At 36.9% G+C, this 20,838-nt stretch overlaps 2 protein-coding genes across 2 annotated transcripts; both read right to left on the reverse strand.

The window, feature by feature from the left end:
• Positions 1-6,575: 6,575 nt before the first annotated feature.
• On the reverse strand, positions 6,576-9,635 carry LOC112041573 (uncharacterized). The gene has a single exon (XM_087014210.1). It carries the CDS (start codon positions 9,599-9,601, stop codon positions 7,811-7,813), a length of 1,791 nt encoding a protein of 596 aa, XP_086870336.1. The 5' UTR covers positions 9,602-9,635; the 3' UTR covers positions 6,576-7,810.
• Positions 9,636-11,220: 1,585 nt separating this feature from the next.
• LOC106173944 (tripartite motif-containing protein 2-like) lies at positions 11,221-15,753 on the reverse strand. Its single transcript, XM_087014242.1, has one exon. It carries the CDS (start codon positions 14,786-14,788, stop codon positions 12,971-12,973), a length of 1,818 nt encoding a protein of 605 aa, XP_086870368.1. The 5' UTR covers positions 14,789-15,753; the 3' UTR covers positions 11,221-12,970.
• Positions 15,754-20,838: the final 5,085 nt, after the last annotated feature.

A 20,838-nucleotide genomic window follows, 5' to 3' on the forward strand; every position in this document is an offset into this window, starting at 1 on the left:
GGGTCCTCATACTCGTCACAACAGATGCTACATTAAGAAGTTATCTGTAATAGCTGCTACTAATGCTTCTGCCATATCTTACTTTCTATTTGGAACTGTACAAGTGTAGAAAGCTGGTTTAAGTATCTTTGCTGAGGAGTCACTGAGTCATATTGTGCCAAGGATTCCTTTTTACTTCTTGGCTCTGTAGCGCTTATTTACAAAGATCACAACAGCAACCTAAATATATACCACCGGTTAATGAGTATTCTGCAAATAGCGCAATGCTATATATCAGTTTTTCTGGCAGGGTTTTTTTCATACAAAGCCTTAAATGTGTGTCCTCTTTCTTCTGTTCTCTTTTAGAACTGTACAAAGATAAAGAAAAACACGGCGTCTGATTACTTTGGTTTATTGATCTATTAGGTAGAGAGAAATCGGTCAACTCTTTATCTATTCAAGATGACCTCACCACAGCAAAGAGCAGTAGATATAGATGTAGAACAATGCAGTCTGTTGTTTGCTGACACAGTTGTTTTGTTTTTTACTTGCGGTGGCTTTTCTGCTTTTTGTGTAAGTATGTTAAAGAAAACAGTAAAAGCACCCCTGTTTACCTTGTTTTATCAATGTAAAGCTTTTTCTTTAAAAATCTTCAAAAGTCATCCCCATCAAATGTTTTAAAACTTGATTACGTTTGCCAGTCCTGTAAGTTTAATATGATATAACATTCACCATAAAATTATACACGCTTTGCAAACCAACTGGTACCTCATGAGCCGTATTATCCGCTGAGGCCACCTCTGAGCATGATGAAAATGTTTCTGAACCTCTTAAATTGTGTTCAGTCTGTCCAAAGAACTGAAAAGTCATTTTCACAAATAAAATGCTATAAAAACCCACATCATTATTTTTCTTTCATTGACTCATCTTTATTATTATATATTTGAGTTTTATTTACAACATGAAGGTACCTAAAACTGCGTTGTCCTCGTAACAAGTGTACATTCATTTTAACTCTATAATAATGTACGTTGTATACCAGTTTTTCTGGCAAATGCATTTCGTACAAAGAGTCATTTGGTTTGTTCCCTTATTTAGAATTGTTCAAAGGTAGAGAAAAATACACACACACAAAAGATGCCAAGGCATTTTTTGTTTACTTTTGACTTCCATCAAGTATGTGTGAACAGAACACTTCCATATATGACTCAGTTTGATCCAAATGAATTATCATTATTCAGACTGTCATATATATATATATATATATATATATATATATATATATATATATATATATATATATATAGTCTTCCACTCTGCTATCACAGCTGTCCTACATCTACAACCTATCCTCATTATCAGTGATGACACAAATTCTTTACAAACATCAGCAGTTTGATATATTTTCATCAGTGTACAATGGGATCAGTATTTACTGTAAATATTGGAATCTCTAAACTTTGTACCACTGTTCTGCCACCACCAGCTGGCCAGCAGGGTTGATGGCCAATGCTGTCCGACATTCATTTATGGAATTTACTTAGTGTGCACAGCGTCTTTATTACTATATATTTGAACTACATGAAGGTACTGATGTACTGCTTTATTAATCTTTAATTTGAGTTTTATTTACTACATAAAAGTGCCGACATTCTATATAGCCCTCTTTATTACCGTATATTTCAATTTTATTTACAATTGTTTCTGAAAAGAAGGTACCAATAATACTTAACCATCTTTATTACTAAATGTATAAATATAAACTTTCCTCGTATACCATTCACATCGCAATAGTTTATAACCTGACGCCGACATGACCCTATCAACTGCCATGATATTAAACATTTTTTAATGTCTGTTGGTGCAGTTGTAATGTACTAATTCTCAGCTCATTTTATAGAACTAGAATCCCAGTTTGACTCGCTCTGTGTGAAATAAACCTCCCAAATTAAAAGACTGTATAATAAAGTGATTTTGAATTAATGTTTCTTTTTTTCTTTTTGCATCGTTTATTAACACAATGCTTGCTTAATGCAGCGTGTAATGTTTTCTCTGCTTCATTCTCCTACTTGAAGTAAAGAGAGTTGCGCCTACTGCTTATTTCTAAGTGACCTCACTATAGCATCTAGTAGACCTTAAACCACGGCTAGCGCGTAGAACAAAAGACTCGGCCGTGCTGTATGCGACATACAAGCACCTCATGTACGAGTGCGTTCCACGGTCTGTTGCACTACTAGTGTAGTAGCCAATCAGAGGCCGTGGTTTAAGCCAGATACAACACTCGTCGTCGAGCTGTACGTGAAAATTACTCGTGTATTGTCTCGCCTGCGGCTCGCCAATACACTCGTAATATTTCACGTACAGCTCGGCGACTCGTATTGTATCTATCACATAAAGAACAATGCAGTTTCTTGTCTGGTGACGCAGGTGTATTAATTATGTTTACTCTAAGCTCACGTTTAAAGGTATCCTCTAGTATTTCTGTTTTGCTTTGTGTAAAGGTTTGTGAAAGAAAACACCCAACATATTCCTGAATGATAAGCGCTCTTAGCATTGAGGGAATGGGAAAAATTAACTGTTGCATTTTATTTTGTATTTTCCATTACCTTTGGTCTAAAAAATAATTGATGACTCGTAGATACTGTATGTTAAACTAATTTGGGATTCTGATTTTATGTAAAAGTGACAAAGTGTGGGATTGTAAGTAACTTTTATCTACGTAAACCACTTCCTGCTGAGCTAATACATGTAACGCATAGACACTGCGACTCAAACCCCCCCCCCCCTCCTGATGTACCAAACCGCCCCTCAACCTTCTTTAATGCTATCTTGACATAGTTTGAAATTGGCAGTTATCCAGAAGTCAGTGCGTTTTTTGTATGTTTGGGTATTAAAGTCTGCACTAGAATCAACTTCACTATAATGTTCGAAATATACTTGCTTGATGTGATAAATATAATATCTATTAGCCTGCTTTGTTGTTTGCACTCAGGAAACGCTACAGGTCTGGCAGGTGAAAATGCATATTGCCGTCATATAGGCCTATTTTAACAGATATGGCAGAAGCAATAGCAGCAGGTATTAAAATATCTGCTGCTAGCTAGTGCTTCTGCCATATCTGACTGTCTCTTTGTAAAGGTACAAGTGTAGAAAGCTGGCGATGGTACTTCAGTACCTTTGCAGTGAACTCTTTGAGTCAAATATTGTCAAGGATTTTTTTACTACCTGGTCTTTCGGTGCTTACTTACGCTTACTTACAGAGAAAACAGTAACATAGAGATAAACTTATTCAGTATTCTTCAATGAGTGCAATGTTATATATATATATATATATATTTTTTTTTTTTTTCTGACAGACGTTATTCATGGAAAGCCTTAAATGTGTGCCCTGTTTCTTCCCTTTCCATTTAGAGAAAAAAAAAACACGGCGTTTATTTATTATAATCTGACACTGACCTGACCTGATCTGGTGACACATTTACATTCTGCTCACACAAAGCTCATTTTATAGGACTAGAACCCTGTTGGTCTCGCTTTGCGTGCAAGACACCCCCCCCCCACCCCCCCCCACCCCCCCCCCCCCCCGGGTTCAAATAACTGGCACTTGTATTATAGGTTGGTTTCTTTAAAATTTATTTTAATTTTACGTCATTATTATCAAGTGTAACAATATTATTATGCAGTATGCAGTGTGCAATATTTACTTTCCTTTCTTGATCAACTAGGTAGAGAGAAATCTGCTGACTGCTTATTCATTTTAGCTAACCTCACCATAGCAGAGGGCAAACCGTAAAGAATAATGCATTCTGTTGTTTCGTGATGCAATTGTATTGTGTTTACTCAGCACTCCGTATTATGAAATAGAGCCATGCCTGCAAGTATTCTGTTCTGCATTTTGTTAAAGTATTTGAAAGAAAACGAAGTACCCCAGTTTAGCTTACAGGGCACTTGTAGCCTTAAAGGATTAAAGGAGGTTTTAACTCTCATATTTTATTTTGCATTTTTTTTCCGTCATATGTAGCTTAGAAATGATGGGTTAAATGTAGAATGTGTATGTAACTTATTTTGGACCAGAAGCTGATTTTAATGTAATATTGACATAGTGTAGGATTTGAAACGCGTTAAGTAATGTTAACGTAAACCACAACCACCAAAATTTTTCTCAACTTTGAATAGAAAAAAATAGATGCACGGCAATGTAAAAAAAAATTGGCCATATTCCGGAAGTCCCAGAAATTTGCCTCCACTCCTGAAAACCCGTTAAAAATTGTACTGGTTGGTCGGAGAGGCCGGCAAGATATTTAAGGGCCACCGGGTGCTTCAAGAATAAAATTTATAAAGCCCATAGCACTTTTTCTTCCATTTACTCGGCTTACTTAGTATGTATGTATCTGAGATTCATTACTATGTACTTAGTGATTACTTACTATGTATCTGAGATTTATGTACAGCATGAAGGTGCACATTTGCCTTTTTAGACTTTTTTTTACGTGATACCCCTCTTTATTACTGTATTTGAGCTTTATTTACAGCATGAAAGTGCCGATATATTGCATAGACCTATTTGTTACAATATGTTTGAATTTTAATTACAACTGTTGCTAAAAAACATCTTTATTGCTGTGAATATAAACCGTCCTCGTATACCATCATTTTTGCCTGCATATCGCAACAGTTTGTAGTGTGCTACATGTATCTCCCTGGTGCTGAATCACTGTAACTACATGTATTTACACACTGAATTTATAATACCAATGTACAATATGACACTGGGGACTATGCTCATCTCATTTTGAGTGTCTTTTTTGACAGTATTAATAGTTTGGGGATTGTTGGCGTAGACACTGTCTTTTAGGTATCCACACATTTAAAAGTCCAAAAGGGATAGAAGTATACAAAGAGCAACTATACAAAAGTACAAAGCACAAAACACCAAAAAAAACTTCACTATATGTAAGATAAATCTATGAAAAAATGCTGTTTTCCTTTCATTGAAAAAGGATTCTTTATCAAAAATAGACCTGGTATGTTCACTGTCCATCTAATGGAGGTTGCGTATGTACTGTCACCTGCCCTAACATGGCTTCCAGTCCAGCAACAGATATCTCACCAGGGCTGAAGGATATCTGTGGCAGTGTGCCTGGGACAGACATTTTCTCCATTGCTTCAAGTCTTTTTATCAGAGATTTTGCGTGAGCCATGATTTCAGTGTCAGTGCCATTTATAACCAATTGCTGGGCAAAGTCACAGGCTCTTTGCAAGGAGGTATGGTGGACCCGTAGGCTATCCTTGTTTATCACCTCATTTACTTCTGATATTAGGGTTTCCTTCCTTTCAGTAACCAGTTGAACGATACGCTGAGCTTGGGTTTCAATCTCATGAGCAGTGGTGATCATCAAATGAGAGTGGTCTGTTTCATTGACATTTTCTTTGGCAACCGCCTTTTTAAACCTGTTTGTTGTTTTCATGGTGTTCTCAAGAGCAGCTGTAATTTTATCTCTGTTGCATTTTGCATATTTATCAACTGGAACAATGCCATGTCTGTAATGATCTGTTGATGCACAGTCACCACATACAACAATGTCATCATCTTCACAGTAATATTTTAATTCATTATTCATTATTGCTTCATAATTACTTAGAAATGCTTGCAATATACAGTGTATAATGAAATTGACCCTCCTTTATTGATCTTCTTTCCGTACACGGGAATATATTGATTGATTATTTCTGAAGCTGACCCAAAGAATAACGTAAGTTTTTGTTGGCGCAGTTGAATTGTGTTTTCACTTAATTCAATTTAAACAAATTAACCAACACATGCATGTATGAATTCTATTCGGCTCTGTGTGTTCCTGTTAATTTATTGCCCCCTGCAGTGACTGCAGCACTATCCCTGTGCTATCCCCTACAGCCATTAATACGTAATCTGGCTAACACCATACGGTGCCGCCACTGTCAGCACTCTCTCATATTCCCTGAGGAAATTGGTAGGCATATTATAAGATGGGCTGCGCCATTTGCCGCTTTAGGGCGTGTAAGAAACTAGTTATTTTTCATACCACTTAGTGCACTGTATTCCCATTCACAAAATCTGGACGTTTGCTGGTTTCAGAAATGTGATAATTATAAGACTCAAAGACTTCTGTTAAGTTGAACAGAAATGAAAGGTGCATATCTCTGCATTACGTGAATAAGAATTATAATGTGCCAGCAATTTCACGTAGGAATTTCAAAGTGGTAAAATTAAATAAAGATAACATATAATTACGGCTGTACATCTGTTAATGTGATGTTTGACAACTGGCGGGTCGGAGTGGTCAACCTACTCATCGTCTTTATATATATAAATTCCAAGACGTGCATCTAGATAGTTAGAATGTTCAAACCAATGTGTTTGTGTGTGGGTGTTTATGTGTGTGTACAAAGAGAGAGGCAGAGCTAAATAAGTTGTAGAGGAATGTATGCCAACATACTGTATATATGGAAAAAAAATCCATGCCTCTTTATTGAATCTCAATCTGCCTCCCCCTCCCTCCCCCCCCCCTCCCCCGGTCAGTAACCCTACAATACAGGTAATATTTCACGTTTATAGTGTTTCCCGACATTATTATTTTAGGCGCGCTTACACACCTTTTCACACCATCAGCCGATAGATGAACCTTTAGCCTGAATGAAAATGAAAAAAGGCTAACAGTCCAAAAGTTTAACAAATGATTTATTCATAAATAGGCCTATTCCATGAATCAAAATTGACACCGCAAAATGGGAATGAAAAGCTTATCACTGAATGTAAATTTAATAACCTGCCTCAAACTTTAAACAGCATTCTAGCTACAACAGTAATCAACACTTAATGGAAAATGATGCATAACAATGAACATTTAATTAGCATGTACGCACAAAAACTCTAAACAATAAAGGAATGGACACATTAAAACCAAAATTTAATATATGGTACGGTATTTGTGTCTTGGGGATTAAATTTTCCAATATCCAAAAACCAATCAAAAGTTGCATATTCTGAAAGAAGAGGGTAAATAATTTATAAAACATATAAAAATATTTGCTGTAATCTTTAAAATTCGTATATTTAACTTGGAATATGTTAAATTTAGTTTTTCGGATGTTTTTTTTTACATATAGCACTCAAAAAAAAAAAAAAAAAAAAAAAAAAAAAAAAAAAAAAAACAGACTTGTGAAAAGACGGAATGCTAAGATGAAACACTTAACTCGAAAGAATTCTACATGTGCCACAGAACTCGTATCTGGTATTTTCTTAGTAGAAAGTTTATACATGTAGCCCCCATTACAGTAAGTTACCTGGTGTTTGAGAGATTACTGAAAAAACACCTCAGAAATCTCTGATCTGTAAATTCCATTCTGAACACTACGTGATGTTTTCAGTGTTAAAATTTGTTTAGAATTTCAATTAATAATTTGGAAAACAATTTGAAGGTACATTGTACCGGTATATGATCTATTTTTTCAAGCCAATATAATATCTACAAAATATGTGAAAATCGGTAATATCTTGGCTAAATGTACCTTCTTTTGATGTGTTGGTACGGAATCGCCCAGCCCTCTGTTTATTTATATTTGGGTTTTATATTTACTTCATGATGATATCGATAACCTAGCTTCCAACTACATTTACTACTTTACATTATATTTAAATTTTATTTACTGCATGGAAGTACCGATATACTGCATAGCTCGTTTTATTAAAAAAAAAAAACACACCCAACTTGAACAATGAAGAAAAGAACCCAGTTGGAGGAAAAGGGAGTTCCAACACGAGGTGTGTTATAATTTTATCAGTGCTCTACGGTTACTGTAAGTACTGGAATGTCTTAACTTTGCCATGTCTCTCTGCCACCACCAGCTGGCCAGCAGGGTTGATAGCTAATGCTGCAGGAAACAGCAACCCATCATCCTTAGTGGCAATGTATCTAATAAACTGCCCCTGTGGACTCAGCGCCACTTTCCTGCTGTTACCCCAGTCAGCAATGAAGATGTGGCCATAGCTGTCAGTGCACACTCCATGTGGTTCATGCAGATGACCATGACCACTGCCTTGTGTGCCGCCATACTGGTACAGCTGATCACCAGTAGGCGACAGCACATGTACACAGTTATTGCATGAGTCTGATATCACAATGTTATCATTCACACTGTTCACTGTGATGTACCATGGGTCTTCACACATACTGAGTGGAATAGTGTTCAGGAGCTGTCCACTGACTGCATGAAATGTAAAGATGGATTTGTTTTCACTGTCACAAACCATCACATGACCTTCTCTGTTCAATGTAATACCCCGTGGATCCTCCAGTAGATGCTGACCCATTGTTGTCACCTGTTGACCTCTCGTGGAGTACACTTTGACACATCTGTCACCCCTTGATGTTATATACAGGTGACCAGTTTGTGACACAGCCACATCCCATGGTCTGTTTACTTCAATGTCATACTGAAACTCTCCAGTATGCATGAAAATTTTTGTTCTGTTAGTTTCCACAACAAACACTTGGTCCTTATCTATGGCCAACCCAGATGTGTGGATTTTTCTGTCATTTGTCAGCTTAGCATTGAAGGTATGCACACATTCGGCCTTATCCAAGAAAATAGGAGGATGTGGTGCTGATCTTGGATTTATTGTTTGTGACTGTATTGTCAACTGTCCTAACATGGCCTCAAGTCCGTCAGTAGATATCTCACCAGGTTTGTATGATATCTGTGCTGATGTGTCTTTTGTTAGGACAGGTGTTTTCTCCATCACCGCCAGTCTGTCTATCAGAGGTTTTGCATGAACCATGACATCATAGTCAGTGCCATTAGTGATAAGTTCCTGGGCAAAATCACAGGCACTGTGCAAGGCGGCATGGTGGAATTCAAGGATGTCCTTGTTTGCCTCCTTTTGCTTTTTCATGTTGTCATAATGAGAATTCACCTCTGATATCAGTGTCTCTTCCTTCTGATCAATGAAACTGCGCATACTCTGAGCTTGTTTTTTTATGTTTTTGATAGTGGCTATCCTGATGTGAGAGTCCTCTTTTTCATTGGCTGGTTCCTTGGCAACTGCCTCTTTTAACCTGTTTGTTGTTTTCAAAATTCTCAGAAGAGAAGCATTTATTTTATCTCTGTTGCTTTTTGCAACTTTATCAACTGGCACAATACCATGTCTGTAATGATCTGTTAATGCACAGTCACCACATACAACAGTATCATCATCTTCACAGTAATATTTTAACTCATTATTTGAATGTTTCTCACAACGGATGGTCATCTGTGCAATGGTCTGTGTCACTGCTGCTACATTGGACTGGTCCTCTTCTAATGCCTGCTTCTCTTGTTGCTTGGTTATGATATCCTTGGTTTTGCTAAAGATGAAATTCTTTTTCAGTTGGTTAAGTCCACCAGCTGGAAACTGGACATCTTCTCTACAAATAGGACACAGAAATGTCCTATTTGGAGTCAGTGTGCGCGTAGCATGGTCAGATATACAACCATAGCAAAATGTATGGTAGCAAGGCAGCACACGGGGGTCCTCATACTCTCCCAGACAAATACTGCATGTTAAGATATTCTCTTTGATATCTGCTGCTAGTGATTCTGCCATATCTTACTCTCCCTTTGTTAATGTACAATGGATGATTGAGTTGGTTTTGCTGCCTAAGTCAAAAATGCTCAGTTTCTTTCTACTCCCAAGTGCTGCAGCTTTGATAAACAGAGATCAAAATTAAATGTTACCTCTTACTGTTGCTGTGTGTACTCTTAGACTGGCTTACTGTCATATTTATAGCGAATGATTTAGAAATAATTGATGAAATGTCCTCTTTCTCCCTGTCCCCTTTAAACTGCGGAATGGTAGAGAAAACATGGAGTCTGCTTATAACCTGACTCTGACCTCAACATAGCGACTTTGAGGACAAAAGTAACATATATTGTGTATTGGCTGTTGACGTAGTTGTATTGTGTTTACTCTTAAGCACAGACTATAGAAATGAAGCCATGAATGCAGGTATTTTTGTCTCGCTTTATGTGAAAGAAACCTGCTCGAATTTAATGACCCTTACATTTATTACAGAGGGATATTTGGTCAAAGTTTCCTCTCTCTCTCTCTCTCTCTCTCTCTCACACACACAAACACACACACGTATATATGTGGACACACACTCACACAAGCATGCACATGTATACACTCACGTACACACACACACGTACACATGCATACACACACGTATATGTGTAGACACACACTCACACAAGCATCATGTATACACGCACGTACACACACACACACGTACACATGCATACACACACAACCATTGCATTATCATTAGTTACTGTATGTTTTAAACATATTTCTTGCAGTGAGCAATGTTATTATTTCTCTCCTCTTTTGATAAAGTAGAAGAATACATTATAACTGATTTTTAAGCTGACCTGACAGTAGCAGCTAGCACATAAAGAGTATTGAGTCTGGTGACACAGTTGTAGCATATTAACCTGAGCTCAGGTTAAACAAATAAAACCATGCCTGCCAGTATTTTTATTTTGCTGTGTAGCAGAGATATGCCCATACATGCAGGTACTACTGAACTTGGGTAGGAACTCGTATATTGACAATTTTCATATTAGCTTGAATTTGACCCTTGACCTCCTTTCTTGCAAAGAACTACACTTCACAAATTTGGATGTGAAATTTAATATTCCCCATGATTTTGTTAAGCATTGTAGTTTTCAAAAAAAAAAAAAAAAAAAAAATCAAGGACTCTAAGACTTGTTACCTGCATTTTGTAGAGCTTGTCAAGTACAACACTGGAGGTAGTGTCCCTTTTTTATCTTTTCTTTTTTTTTTGTTTTTGTTTCCCCGCTAATGGACTTGCTCCAGCTGGTGGTACAATACTTGGAGGCGGTATCTTCTCTCTGATAATTTTTTTAATTGGATTACCTATAAATCGATGAACAACTTACATATTCACATTTTGGGCTCCTTCTGCTGCTTTATCTGATTCAGAAGCTCTTTCGTTTTATGAACGCGGAAATCTTTCTTCAGTTTCACGAGTCCTTCTCTTGGCAATTGTATCTCTTCTCTACAAAGAGGGCAGTTAAATATCCTGTCCCGAGATACAGTTTGCTAAGCATGGTCAGATATACAGACAAAGCAAAATGTATGGTAGTAAGGCAGCAAACAGGGATCCTAATACTCCCCCAGACAGATGCTACAGGTACATATCAATAAGTTTTCTGTGAAAGCTGCTGCTAGTGCTTCTGCCATGTCTGACTGTCTCTTTGGTTCTCACTTTCCTATCAGTATTTACTTCCTCGAGCTGCTGCAGTGATCAGAGTAAAGAAAACAACAAAAACTTACTCAGTATTTCCTTTAACTAGAAAGCTTCACATGAATTATTTTCGCATGGCATTCAAACTTTTCAACACCAAGAATACTGCGTAAATTGTACTCTTGTACACTACTTTATTTCTCATTTTTCATAACCATCTTTACCTATTTAATGTGTATAACCTTGTGCCGGTTAAAACGAACTTAGATCTGGTAGTTTTAAAATCCAAGAGCAAAAACACATATATGGGCATTAAAAATGCTGAAATGTTGGACTTTTCTCTTAATGTTTGTATCCATGTATGATATATCATTTTATCTAAAAACGCACGTGTCTGTTTAGCTAGCCGTTGATGTTTAAAAAAAAAAGATACATGTTTATACCTGTATATGTGACGATGGATATTGAAAACACGATACCTTTACGTCCTTTCGAACTCTTTCTATACTACTTTCCAGCCGGTTCCCCCGCCTCATTCTCTCCATTTCTCTCTCTACCCTCTACTCGTATTAAGTCCAGAACAAAACTCGCTGGATTTTTATTCATGTTGTTCCAATACTCAGTAAAACGGACCGCCCCTTTCATCAATGTCCTACATTTTGTATCTCATGCCTTTTAATGTCTTCCGAGAAGACATAAATCCCACGACAATGACAACATATTCTTAATCTAAGGTCGTGTCACTGCCTCATACATTGGGTTAGACAAAGAGTAGCCATTATGTCGGTGTTAATGATTATTTCAGTACTGGTGACTACTAAGCTTTTTTAATTAATTAATTCGAGTTTTGAAATGGACATGAAGTCCATGTTATGCGTAAATATGAAATATTTTATTCTGTCAGTTCATCACTATTTTTAAAGAAAATTTCTAAGAAAGAGACCGCGTAGAAAAGTGCCTGATAACTGGAAAGATATCTAACAATTTCTTACAGGCCAGTTGAAACTCAACACTGGGTCTAGCACAATATCCTCTTGTAATGTTTTCAATGATAGGGGGGGGTTTGTAAATGGCAGAAAAATGTAATAGAATTATGATCGAAGCTTGTAAAAAATAGATTATTTCTAATTTAACAAAATTGTGAGTACATTTTAGCTATATCCTAGGGAAAAAAATGACCGTCGCTACTTTTAACTGAATATACACTCGTCTCTGATGACAAAGAAATATGAGGCGGTAATCAATATTCATGGGACCTAGAGACTATTTCTTCTGGGAAGGCATAAATCGCGTATGCTTCCTCGTGTAAAGTAAGTTAAGCAACCGCAAGAATGAGAACACAGTATCACTCTGTTGAATACCAAGTTCAAAAGACCAAGACTATGTTTGTGACAACTTACAATTAAACTTTTCGAATGTGAAAATGCACGATAATAATAATAATAATAATAATAATAATAATAGTAGTAGTATCACATTTAACCAGCAGGTGGTTGGCTGTATTTTTAAAGAAGTTACATGATTTTGAGACACTAAGACTATAAGAAGGGGATTGTTGATGATTAAAAGAGCACAAAGCCCGACTAATTTCCTTTAAATCTCTGTCAATGAAATCTTTGTCAAGTGGGACAATACTGAATTAAAGGTAATGAGACTATAAAGTACGTAAGATTGGACGGCCGCGTTATTTAATGTGATCGTGGTTACTGTAAGTACTGGAATGTCTTAACTTTGCCATATCTTTCTGTCACCACCAGCTGGCCAGCAGGGTTGATGGCTAATGCTATGGGATGCTCCAACCCATCATCCTTAGTCGCAATGCATCTGATGAACTGTCCCTGTGGACTCAGTGCCACTACCTTGTGGTTAAGAAAGTCACTAATGAAGATGTGTCCGTAGCTGTCTGTGCACACTGTATCTACTGACCTCAGCAGACCATCACCACTGCCTTCTGTGCCATACTGGTACAGATGATCACCAGTAGATGACAGCACATGCACACATTTACTCAGAATATCTGATATTACAATGTTATCATTTACACTATTCACTGTGATGTACTGTGGGCACACACACATACTGAGTGGAATAGTGTTCAGGAGCTGTCCACTGTCTGCATAAAATGTGAAGATGGCTTTCTCCCCTCTGTCACAAACCATCACATGACCTTGTCCGTTCAGTGCAATACCCCGTGGATCCTTGAGGTGGCTCTGGCCCATGGTTGTCAGCTGCTGACCTCTGGTGGAGTACACGTGGACACATTTCTCACCCTGTGATGTTATATACAGGTGACCAGTTTGTGACACTGTCACATCAAATGGATTGTTTTGTTTAATGTCAAATTTAAACTTTCCAGTATGTGTGAATATTTTTGTTTTGCCATTTCCTTTATCCACTACAAACACGTGTTCCTCATCTATGGCCAACCCTGATATGCACACTACTCTATCATGTTTCAGCTTGGAACTGAAGGAATGCACATATTCTGCCTTATTTAAGAAAACAGGAGCTGGACGTGCTGCTGAACTTAGATTTGTTCCCTCTCCACCTAATGTAAGTTGTGACTGCACTGTCACCTGTCCTAACATGGTTTCTAGTTCAGCAGTAGATATTTTACCTGGGCTGTATGATATCAATGTAGGCCTGTTTAGAGATGAGACAAGTGTTTCATTCATTGCTGCCAGTCTCTCTGTCAGAGATTTTGCATGAACTATGATATTAGAGTCAGCGCCATTAGTGATAAGTTCCTGGGCAAAGTCACAGGCACTTTGCAAGGAGGCATGGTGGAGGTCAAGGATGTACTTGTTTGCCTCATTCTGCTTCTTTCTGACGTCATAAGCAGAATTCACCTCTGATATCAGTGTCTCTCCCCTCTGATAAATTAATATGCACATACTCTGAACTTCGTTTTTGATGTATTTGATAGTGGCTGCCCTGATTTGAGAGTCCCTTGATTCACTGACTGATCCTCTAACAACTGTCTGTTTAATATTGTTGAATCTGTTAGTGGCTTCCACAAGAGCAAATTTAATTTTATCTCTATTGCATTTTGCAGTTTGCTCAACTGATGAAATACGATGCCCACTATGTTCTCTTAGTATACATTCACAGCATATAACAGCATTGTCATCTTCACAGTAATATTTCAATTCATTATTAGGATGTTTCTCACAACAGATTGTCCTCTGTGCAATGGCTTGTGTCACACAAGTAACATCTGTTTCTCTGACTGGAGTTGAGACCTCATGCTGCTGTCTCTGACTAAGAAGCTCTTTCGTTTTGTGAACACGGAAATCTTTTTTCAGTTTCAAGAGCCCTCCTCTTGGCAATTGTATCTGTTCTCTACAAAGAGGGCAGTAAAATGTCGCGTACCGTGCTATAATTTTTGAAGTATAGTCAGATACACAACCAAAGCAAAATGTATGGTAGCAAGGTAGCACACGGGGGTCCTCATACTCCCCCAGACAGATGCTACACGTCAAGAGATTATCTGTGAATGCTGCTGCTAGTGCTTCTGCCATGTCCGTCTTTAGATTTTCAAGTCCCTCTCTTGGAAAATCAATTTTGTCTCTACAAAACTGGCACTGAAGTGTCTTGTCTCGTTTCAGTAGTTTCTTGGCATAGTAAGATCTGCTGCTATTGCATCTACCATGACTGACTGTCTCTTTTATTCTCCATTCCCCGTTTACTTCTTGGTGCTGCAGCTGATCAAAGGAAAAGAACAAAATTTACTCATCACACCCTTTTACTAGGGTCCTGTAAAGTCGTTTTTTCAAATGTTTTAAATGCAATCCCTTAAATATGCGTCCGTTTCCTCCTTTTCCCGTTACTCAGGGTAGACAACAAGAGAACTTTATGAGGGATACATGCTAAATTGCTATCGACTGAAGCAGCTTATATGTCGGTTACGCCTACCGAATCAGTTAGGGGGAATTAACTTTGCTTCATTGTTTAATTACCCCCTAACGGCTTCAGTAGACGAGGCGGCAGACATTTAAACCGCTTACATTGATAATAATTTAGTGGAAATCCCTTGGAGACAAATCGATCTAAATTCAGTACGATAGGCTTTGGGAATGGTCTCTTATACTCTTTCTATACTACTTTCCAGTCGGTACCCCGGCCGCCTTCTCTCCGTTTCCCTCTCTACCCTCAACTCGTATTAAGCCCAGAACAAAACTCGTTGGGTTTTTATTCATATGAATCAAATATTCAGTATAACGGATTTCCTCTTTCATCAGTCTCCTATATTTTATAACTCATGTCTTTTTATGTCTTCCGAGAAGGCATAAATTGTACGACAATGACAAATTACTTTTAATCCAAGGTGGTGTCACTGCCTTGTAAATTGGAATAGACAGGAGTAGGCATTATGTCGGTGTTAATGATTATTTCAGTACCGGTGACTACTCACGGATTCTTTTTTTTTTCTTTTTCTTAATTAATTCTAGTTTTGGGATAGATTTCGATAACGGGACGTCCTTACCATGTGTTAAATATGAAAACTTTTAACCTTTCAGTTCATTACTATTTTTAAAGAAAAAAATCTAATAATCACGTAGATACCCCTTTAAGTGCCTTAGGACTAAAAATAAATTCTTAAAGGCCAGTTAAAACTCAACATTGGATCTAGCACACTATCCTCTTGTTATGTTTTCAATGATAGGGGATTTGTCAATGACAGAAAAATGTAATAGGAATATGATCGAAGCTTGTTTTATTAGATTATTTCTAATTAAACAAAACTGTGAGCACATTTTAGCTATATCCTCTGAAAAAAATGACCGTCGCTACTTTTAACTTAATATACACTTGTTTCTGATGACAAAGAAATCTGATTGGTAATCAATATTCATGAGACCTAGAGACTATTTCTTCTGGGAAGACATAAATCGCATATGTTTCCTCGTGTAAGGTAAGTTAAGCAACCGCAAGGATGAGGACACAGTATCACTCTGTCGAATACCAATTGCAAAGGACCGAGACTATGCTTGTGACAACATACAATTAAACTTTTCGAATATGAAAATGCTTGATTATAATAATAATAATAATAATAATAATAACTAGACTGCAACTGGCTAAAGCCAGTGGCGGAGGATTCCCCTGCAAAATAGGCGTGAAAATGCTCTTACAAGGTCATGTGAAGGTCATGGGTTAAATTTGACCCCATATTCTGAAAGAGCATGTGCGAATTGGGGGAGAGGGGGGAGTCAACAAAACATCACTTTTAGCCCGCTTCTATATTTCTCCATTAAATAGCCCAATGACCTTGAAAATGAGGGTCAAGGTCAAATTTGACATTTGATTTGGGTGTTTTGGGTATATGTTTGGGGTAGTTTACTATAGCATGCTATGACCAAAAAACAGTGTTTCATGGAGAAACTGCCAAACTCAAGATTTCTGCAATGTCATAAATATTAAAAAATCTATATTAAAAAAGTAATTAAGCAGTCGCTACCAAAGTACGGCTAACCTTAGATAAATATATAGGGCATCATTTGCCACTATGATCGGGGCTCTGGGCCTTCCGGTTTTTGAGATCTCGGAAACAAACCTTTTTTGAGCCCGTTTGGCCATGAGCGACCTTGACCTTGACCTACTTGCATAAAAGTAGGTCATTGTATGTGGATTTGGCTCAGTATCATTGGCCATAAGGCCCTTAGCCATATGCCTTATACTTTAGGCCTAATGGCAATTTCAAATTTTACAAATTTTGCCTTTAAAAGCCCCTGTGACCTTGAAAAGTAGGTCAAGGTCACTGAAACTGGGTCTGTGGCATATTCTTGCCATGGGCTACCTATGATAATTATTTCATATTTTTTGCGAAAAAAACACGCGGAAAGAATAATAATAATAACTATAATAATAATAACTAGACTGCAACTGGCTGAAGCCAGTGGCAGAGGATTCCCCTGCAAAATCGGTGTGGAAAGGCTCTTACAAGGTCAAGTGAAGGTCATGGGTTAAATTTGACCCCATATTCTGAAAGAGCATGTGCGAATTGGGGGGGGGGGGGTCAACAAAACATCAATTTTAGCCCACTTCAATATTTCTCCATGAAATAGCCAAATGACCTTGAAAATGAGGGTCAAGGTCAAATTTGACATTTGATTTGGGGGTTTTGGGTATATGTTTGGGGTAGTTTACTATAGCATGCTATGACCAAAAACCAGTGTTTCATGGAGAAACTGCCAAACTCAAGATTTCTGCAATGTCATAAATATTAAAAAATCTATATTAAAAAAAGTAATTAAGCAGTCGCTACCAAAGTACGGCTAACCTTAGATAAATATATAGGGCATCATTTGTTACTATGATCGGGGCTCTGAGACTTCCGGTTTCTGAGATCTCGGAAACAAACCTTTTTTGAGCCCGTTTGGCCATTAGCAACCTTGACCTTGACCTACTTGCATAAAAGTAGGCCATTATATGTGGATTCACCTCAGTATTACTGACCATAAGGCCCATAGCCATACGGCATATACTTAAGGCCTGATGGCAATTTCAAATTTTACAAATTTTGCCTTTAAAAGCCCCTGTGACCTTGAAAAGTAGGTCAAGGTCACTGAAACTGGGTCTGTGGCATATTCTCACCATAAGCTACCTATGTAAATTATTTCAGATTTTTTGCGAAAAAAAACGCGCGGAAAGAATAACTATAATAATAACTAGACTGCAACTGGCTAAAGCCAGTGGCGGAGGATTCCCCTGCAAAATGGGTGTGGAAATGCTCTTACAAGGTCATGTGAAGGTCACGGGTTAAATTTGACCCCATATTCTGAAAGAGCATGTGCGAATTGGGGGGGGGGGGGGGGGTCAACAAAACATCACTTTTAGCCCACTTCAATATTTCTCCATGAAATAGCCAAATGACCTTGAAAATGAGGGTCAAGGTCAAATTTGACATTTGATTTGGGGGTTTTGGGTATATGTTTGGGGTAGTTTACTTAGCATGCTATGACCAAAAACCAGTGTTTCATGGAGAAATTGCCAAACTCACGATTTCTGCAATGTCATAAATATTTAAAAATCTATTTTAAAAAAAGTAATTATGAAGTCGCTACCAAAGTACGGCTAACCTTAGATAAATACATAGGGCATCATTTGTTACTATGATCGGGGCTCTGAGACTTCCGGTTTTTGAGATCTCGGAAACAAACCTTTTTTGAGCCCGTTTGGCCATGAGCGACCTTGACCTTGACCTACTTGCATAAAAGTAGGTCATTATCTGTGGATTTGGCTCAGTATTATTGGCCATAAGGCCCTTGGCCATACGGCTTATACTTTAGGCCTAATGGCAATTTCAAATATTACAAATTTTGCCTTTAAAAGCCCCTGTGACCTTGAAAAGTAGGTCAAGGTCACTAAAACTGGGTCTATAGCATATTCTTACCATAGGCTACCTATGTAAATTATTTCAGATTTTTTGCGAAAAAAAACGCGCGGAAAGAATAATAATAATAATAATAATAATAATAATAATAATAATAATAATACCAAAAACAATAGTATTCCCCTATGGGGAATCCTAATAATAATAATAATAATAAAAATACCAAAAACAATAGGATTCCCCTATGGGGAATCCTAATAATATTAAATCAGAGGGTGGTCGGCTATATTTATTTAAAAAGGAATTTTAAGTTTTATGATTTTAAGACACTAAGAGTATAAAAAGGGTATGTTGATAATTTAAAGAGGACAAAGCCTGTCGGTTTTCTTTTGAACCTTTGTCAATTAAACCTATGTCAAGTGAAACAATCGTGTTTTCAAACTTGATCCTTACCTATGTAAAAAGTACTTAAATAAGGTAATTTTTTTCTTTAGAACAATATATAAGTATAAATAAAATAAATTTATACTAATAAATAATATATAAATAAAATATATAAATATAATAAATAAATAAAATGCATAAATGTATATGTATACATACAGTTGAGAATACAAGCAAAATTGTATATGAAAATAATAAAATCATTCTTGTTATTACACTTTTTATTTATTTAAGTTCTATTTAAACTGAATAATAAACGTATAATTAAGTATTTATTGAATTGCAGTTGCAACCATTGCTAAATAATGGAACAAATAAACAAAATGCAAAAACAATCTATTAGATACTTGCCTAAAATGACATTTTTAAATTTTAAAAACAAACAATATGGCAGGCAAATAACTAATTGTAATTTACTAAATACAATGAACATTTATTACAAACAACAGCTAGACATAACAAAGTTAGCACAAAAAAGTGTTTGGGTAAAGCATCCACCTTTGGTTTATCTACAATTAAATATTGACACAATAAAAAAGCAAAGAAACTCTGAAAGGTAACTCTCTTTCTCTCTCTCTCTCTCTCACACACACACACACACACACACACACACACACACACACACACCTAATGAATGCCAATATATCTTTAAATATTTACTTCAATCTAATATATGTGCACAGAGCACTGCCACAGTGATTCAGCTTTGAACTGAATAAACTTTATCATAGTCAGACCATCATATATAAATAGCTAGTCTTCCACTCTGCTATCACTTCTATCCTACACACAGACTATACCATGTTCTGTTTCCTACATCTTACACCAATCCTCAATGTTAAGTTTTCCTTTCATAAGAAATAAGAGGATCAGAGAGGCGATACCGCCTCCAAGTATTGTACCACCAGCTGGAGCAAGCGCATTCGCGGGGAAAAAAACACACCACCTACAGTGTTGTACTTGACAAGCTCTACAAAATGCAGTTAACAGGAGTTCAAGATTTGTTAAACTACAATTTATAACAAAATAAAGGGGAAAAGTAAATTGTCAAATTCAAATTTTTGAAGTACATTTCATGGCGAAAAATTAGATCAAGGGTCAAAACACAGGAATACTGTCAATATATGAGCTCCTATTCAAGTTCAGTACTATCAGTGGGCATTTCTGTACCAGTTTTGGGGTTAAAAGGGACGAGAAATTTGCAAAGACCAGTTCATGGCGAAAAAAGGCCAAGAATTGGATTGTCAGTATGACTTCCTATTCAAGTTCAATAGTAACTGAGAGCATATCTCTGCCAGTTTTAAAAATATAAGGGACTAAAAAGCTGTCTGATTCAATACATAGTGAAAAGGACAAACTTGAATTTTAAGATCACAGTTGGATTGCCGGCATGTAAGTTCCTATTCAAGTTTAAAAGTGTCTATTGGGGTATCTCAACCAGTTTGGAGATTTAGCAAAAGAAAAGTTGCAAAGTTCAGTTCACGGTGAAAAGTAGGCTAAAGGTAAACTCAAGGTCACAGTTAGATTGCCAGTATAAGACTTCCTAATTAAGTCCAATATTATCTTTGGCTGTATCTCTGCTTGTTTTGGAGATGTAAGGCAAAGCGAGTCAGTTCATAATGAAAAGTAGGTTAAAAGTCAATTTTTAAATCACAATTAGATTGTCGTTTTATAATTTCCTATTCAAGTTCAATAATAACTATGACCCTATCTCTGCCAGTTATGGAGATATAAGGGACTGAAAAGTTGCAAAGTTCAGTCCATGGTGAAAAGTAGGTCAAAGGTCAGTTT

This window comes from Lingula anatina, chromosome 5 (assembly GCF_051362555.1).
Source record: "Lingula anatina isolate TDL-2025a chromosome 5, LinAna3.0, whole genome shotgun sequence".
Classification (NCBI taxonomy): Eukaryota; Metazoa; Brachiopoda; class Lingulata; order Lingulida; family Lingulidae; genus Lingula; species Lingula anatina.

What these genes read in the sequence shown, in the direction of transcription:
- LOC106173944 (XM_087014242.1), bottom strand. Translation starts at nt 14,788, where the DNA reads ATGGCAGAAGCACTAGCAGCAGCATTCACAGATAATCTCTTGACGTGT.
- LOC112041573 (XM_087014210.1), bottom strand. Translation starts at nt 9,601, where the DNA reads ATGGCAGAATCACTAGCAGCAGATATCAAAGAGAATATCTTAACATGC.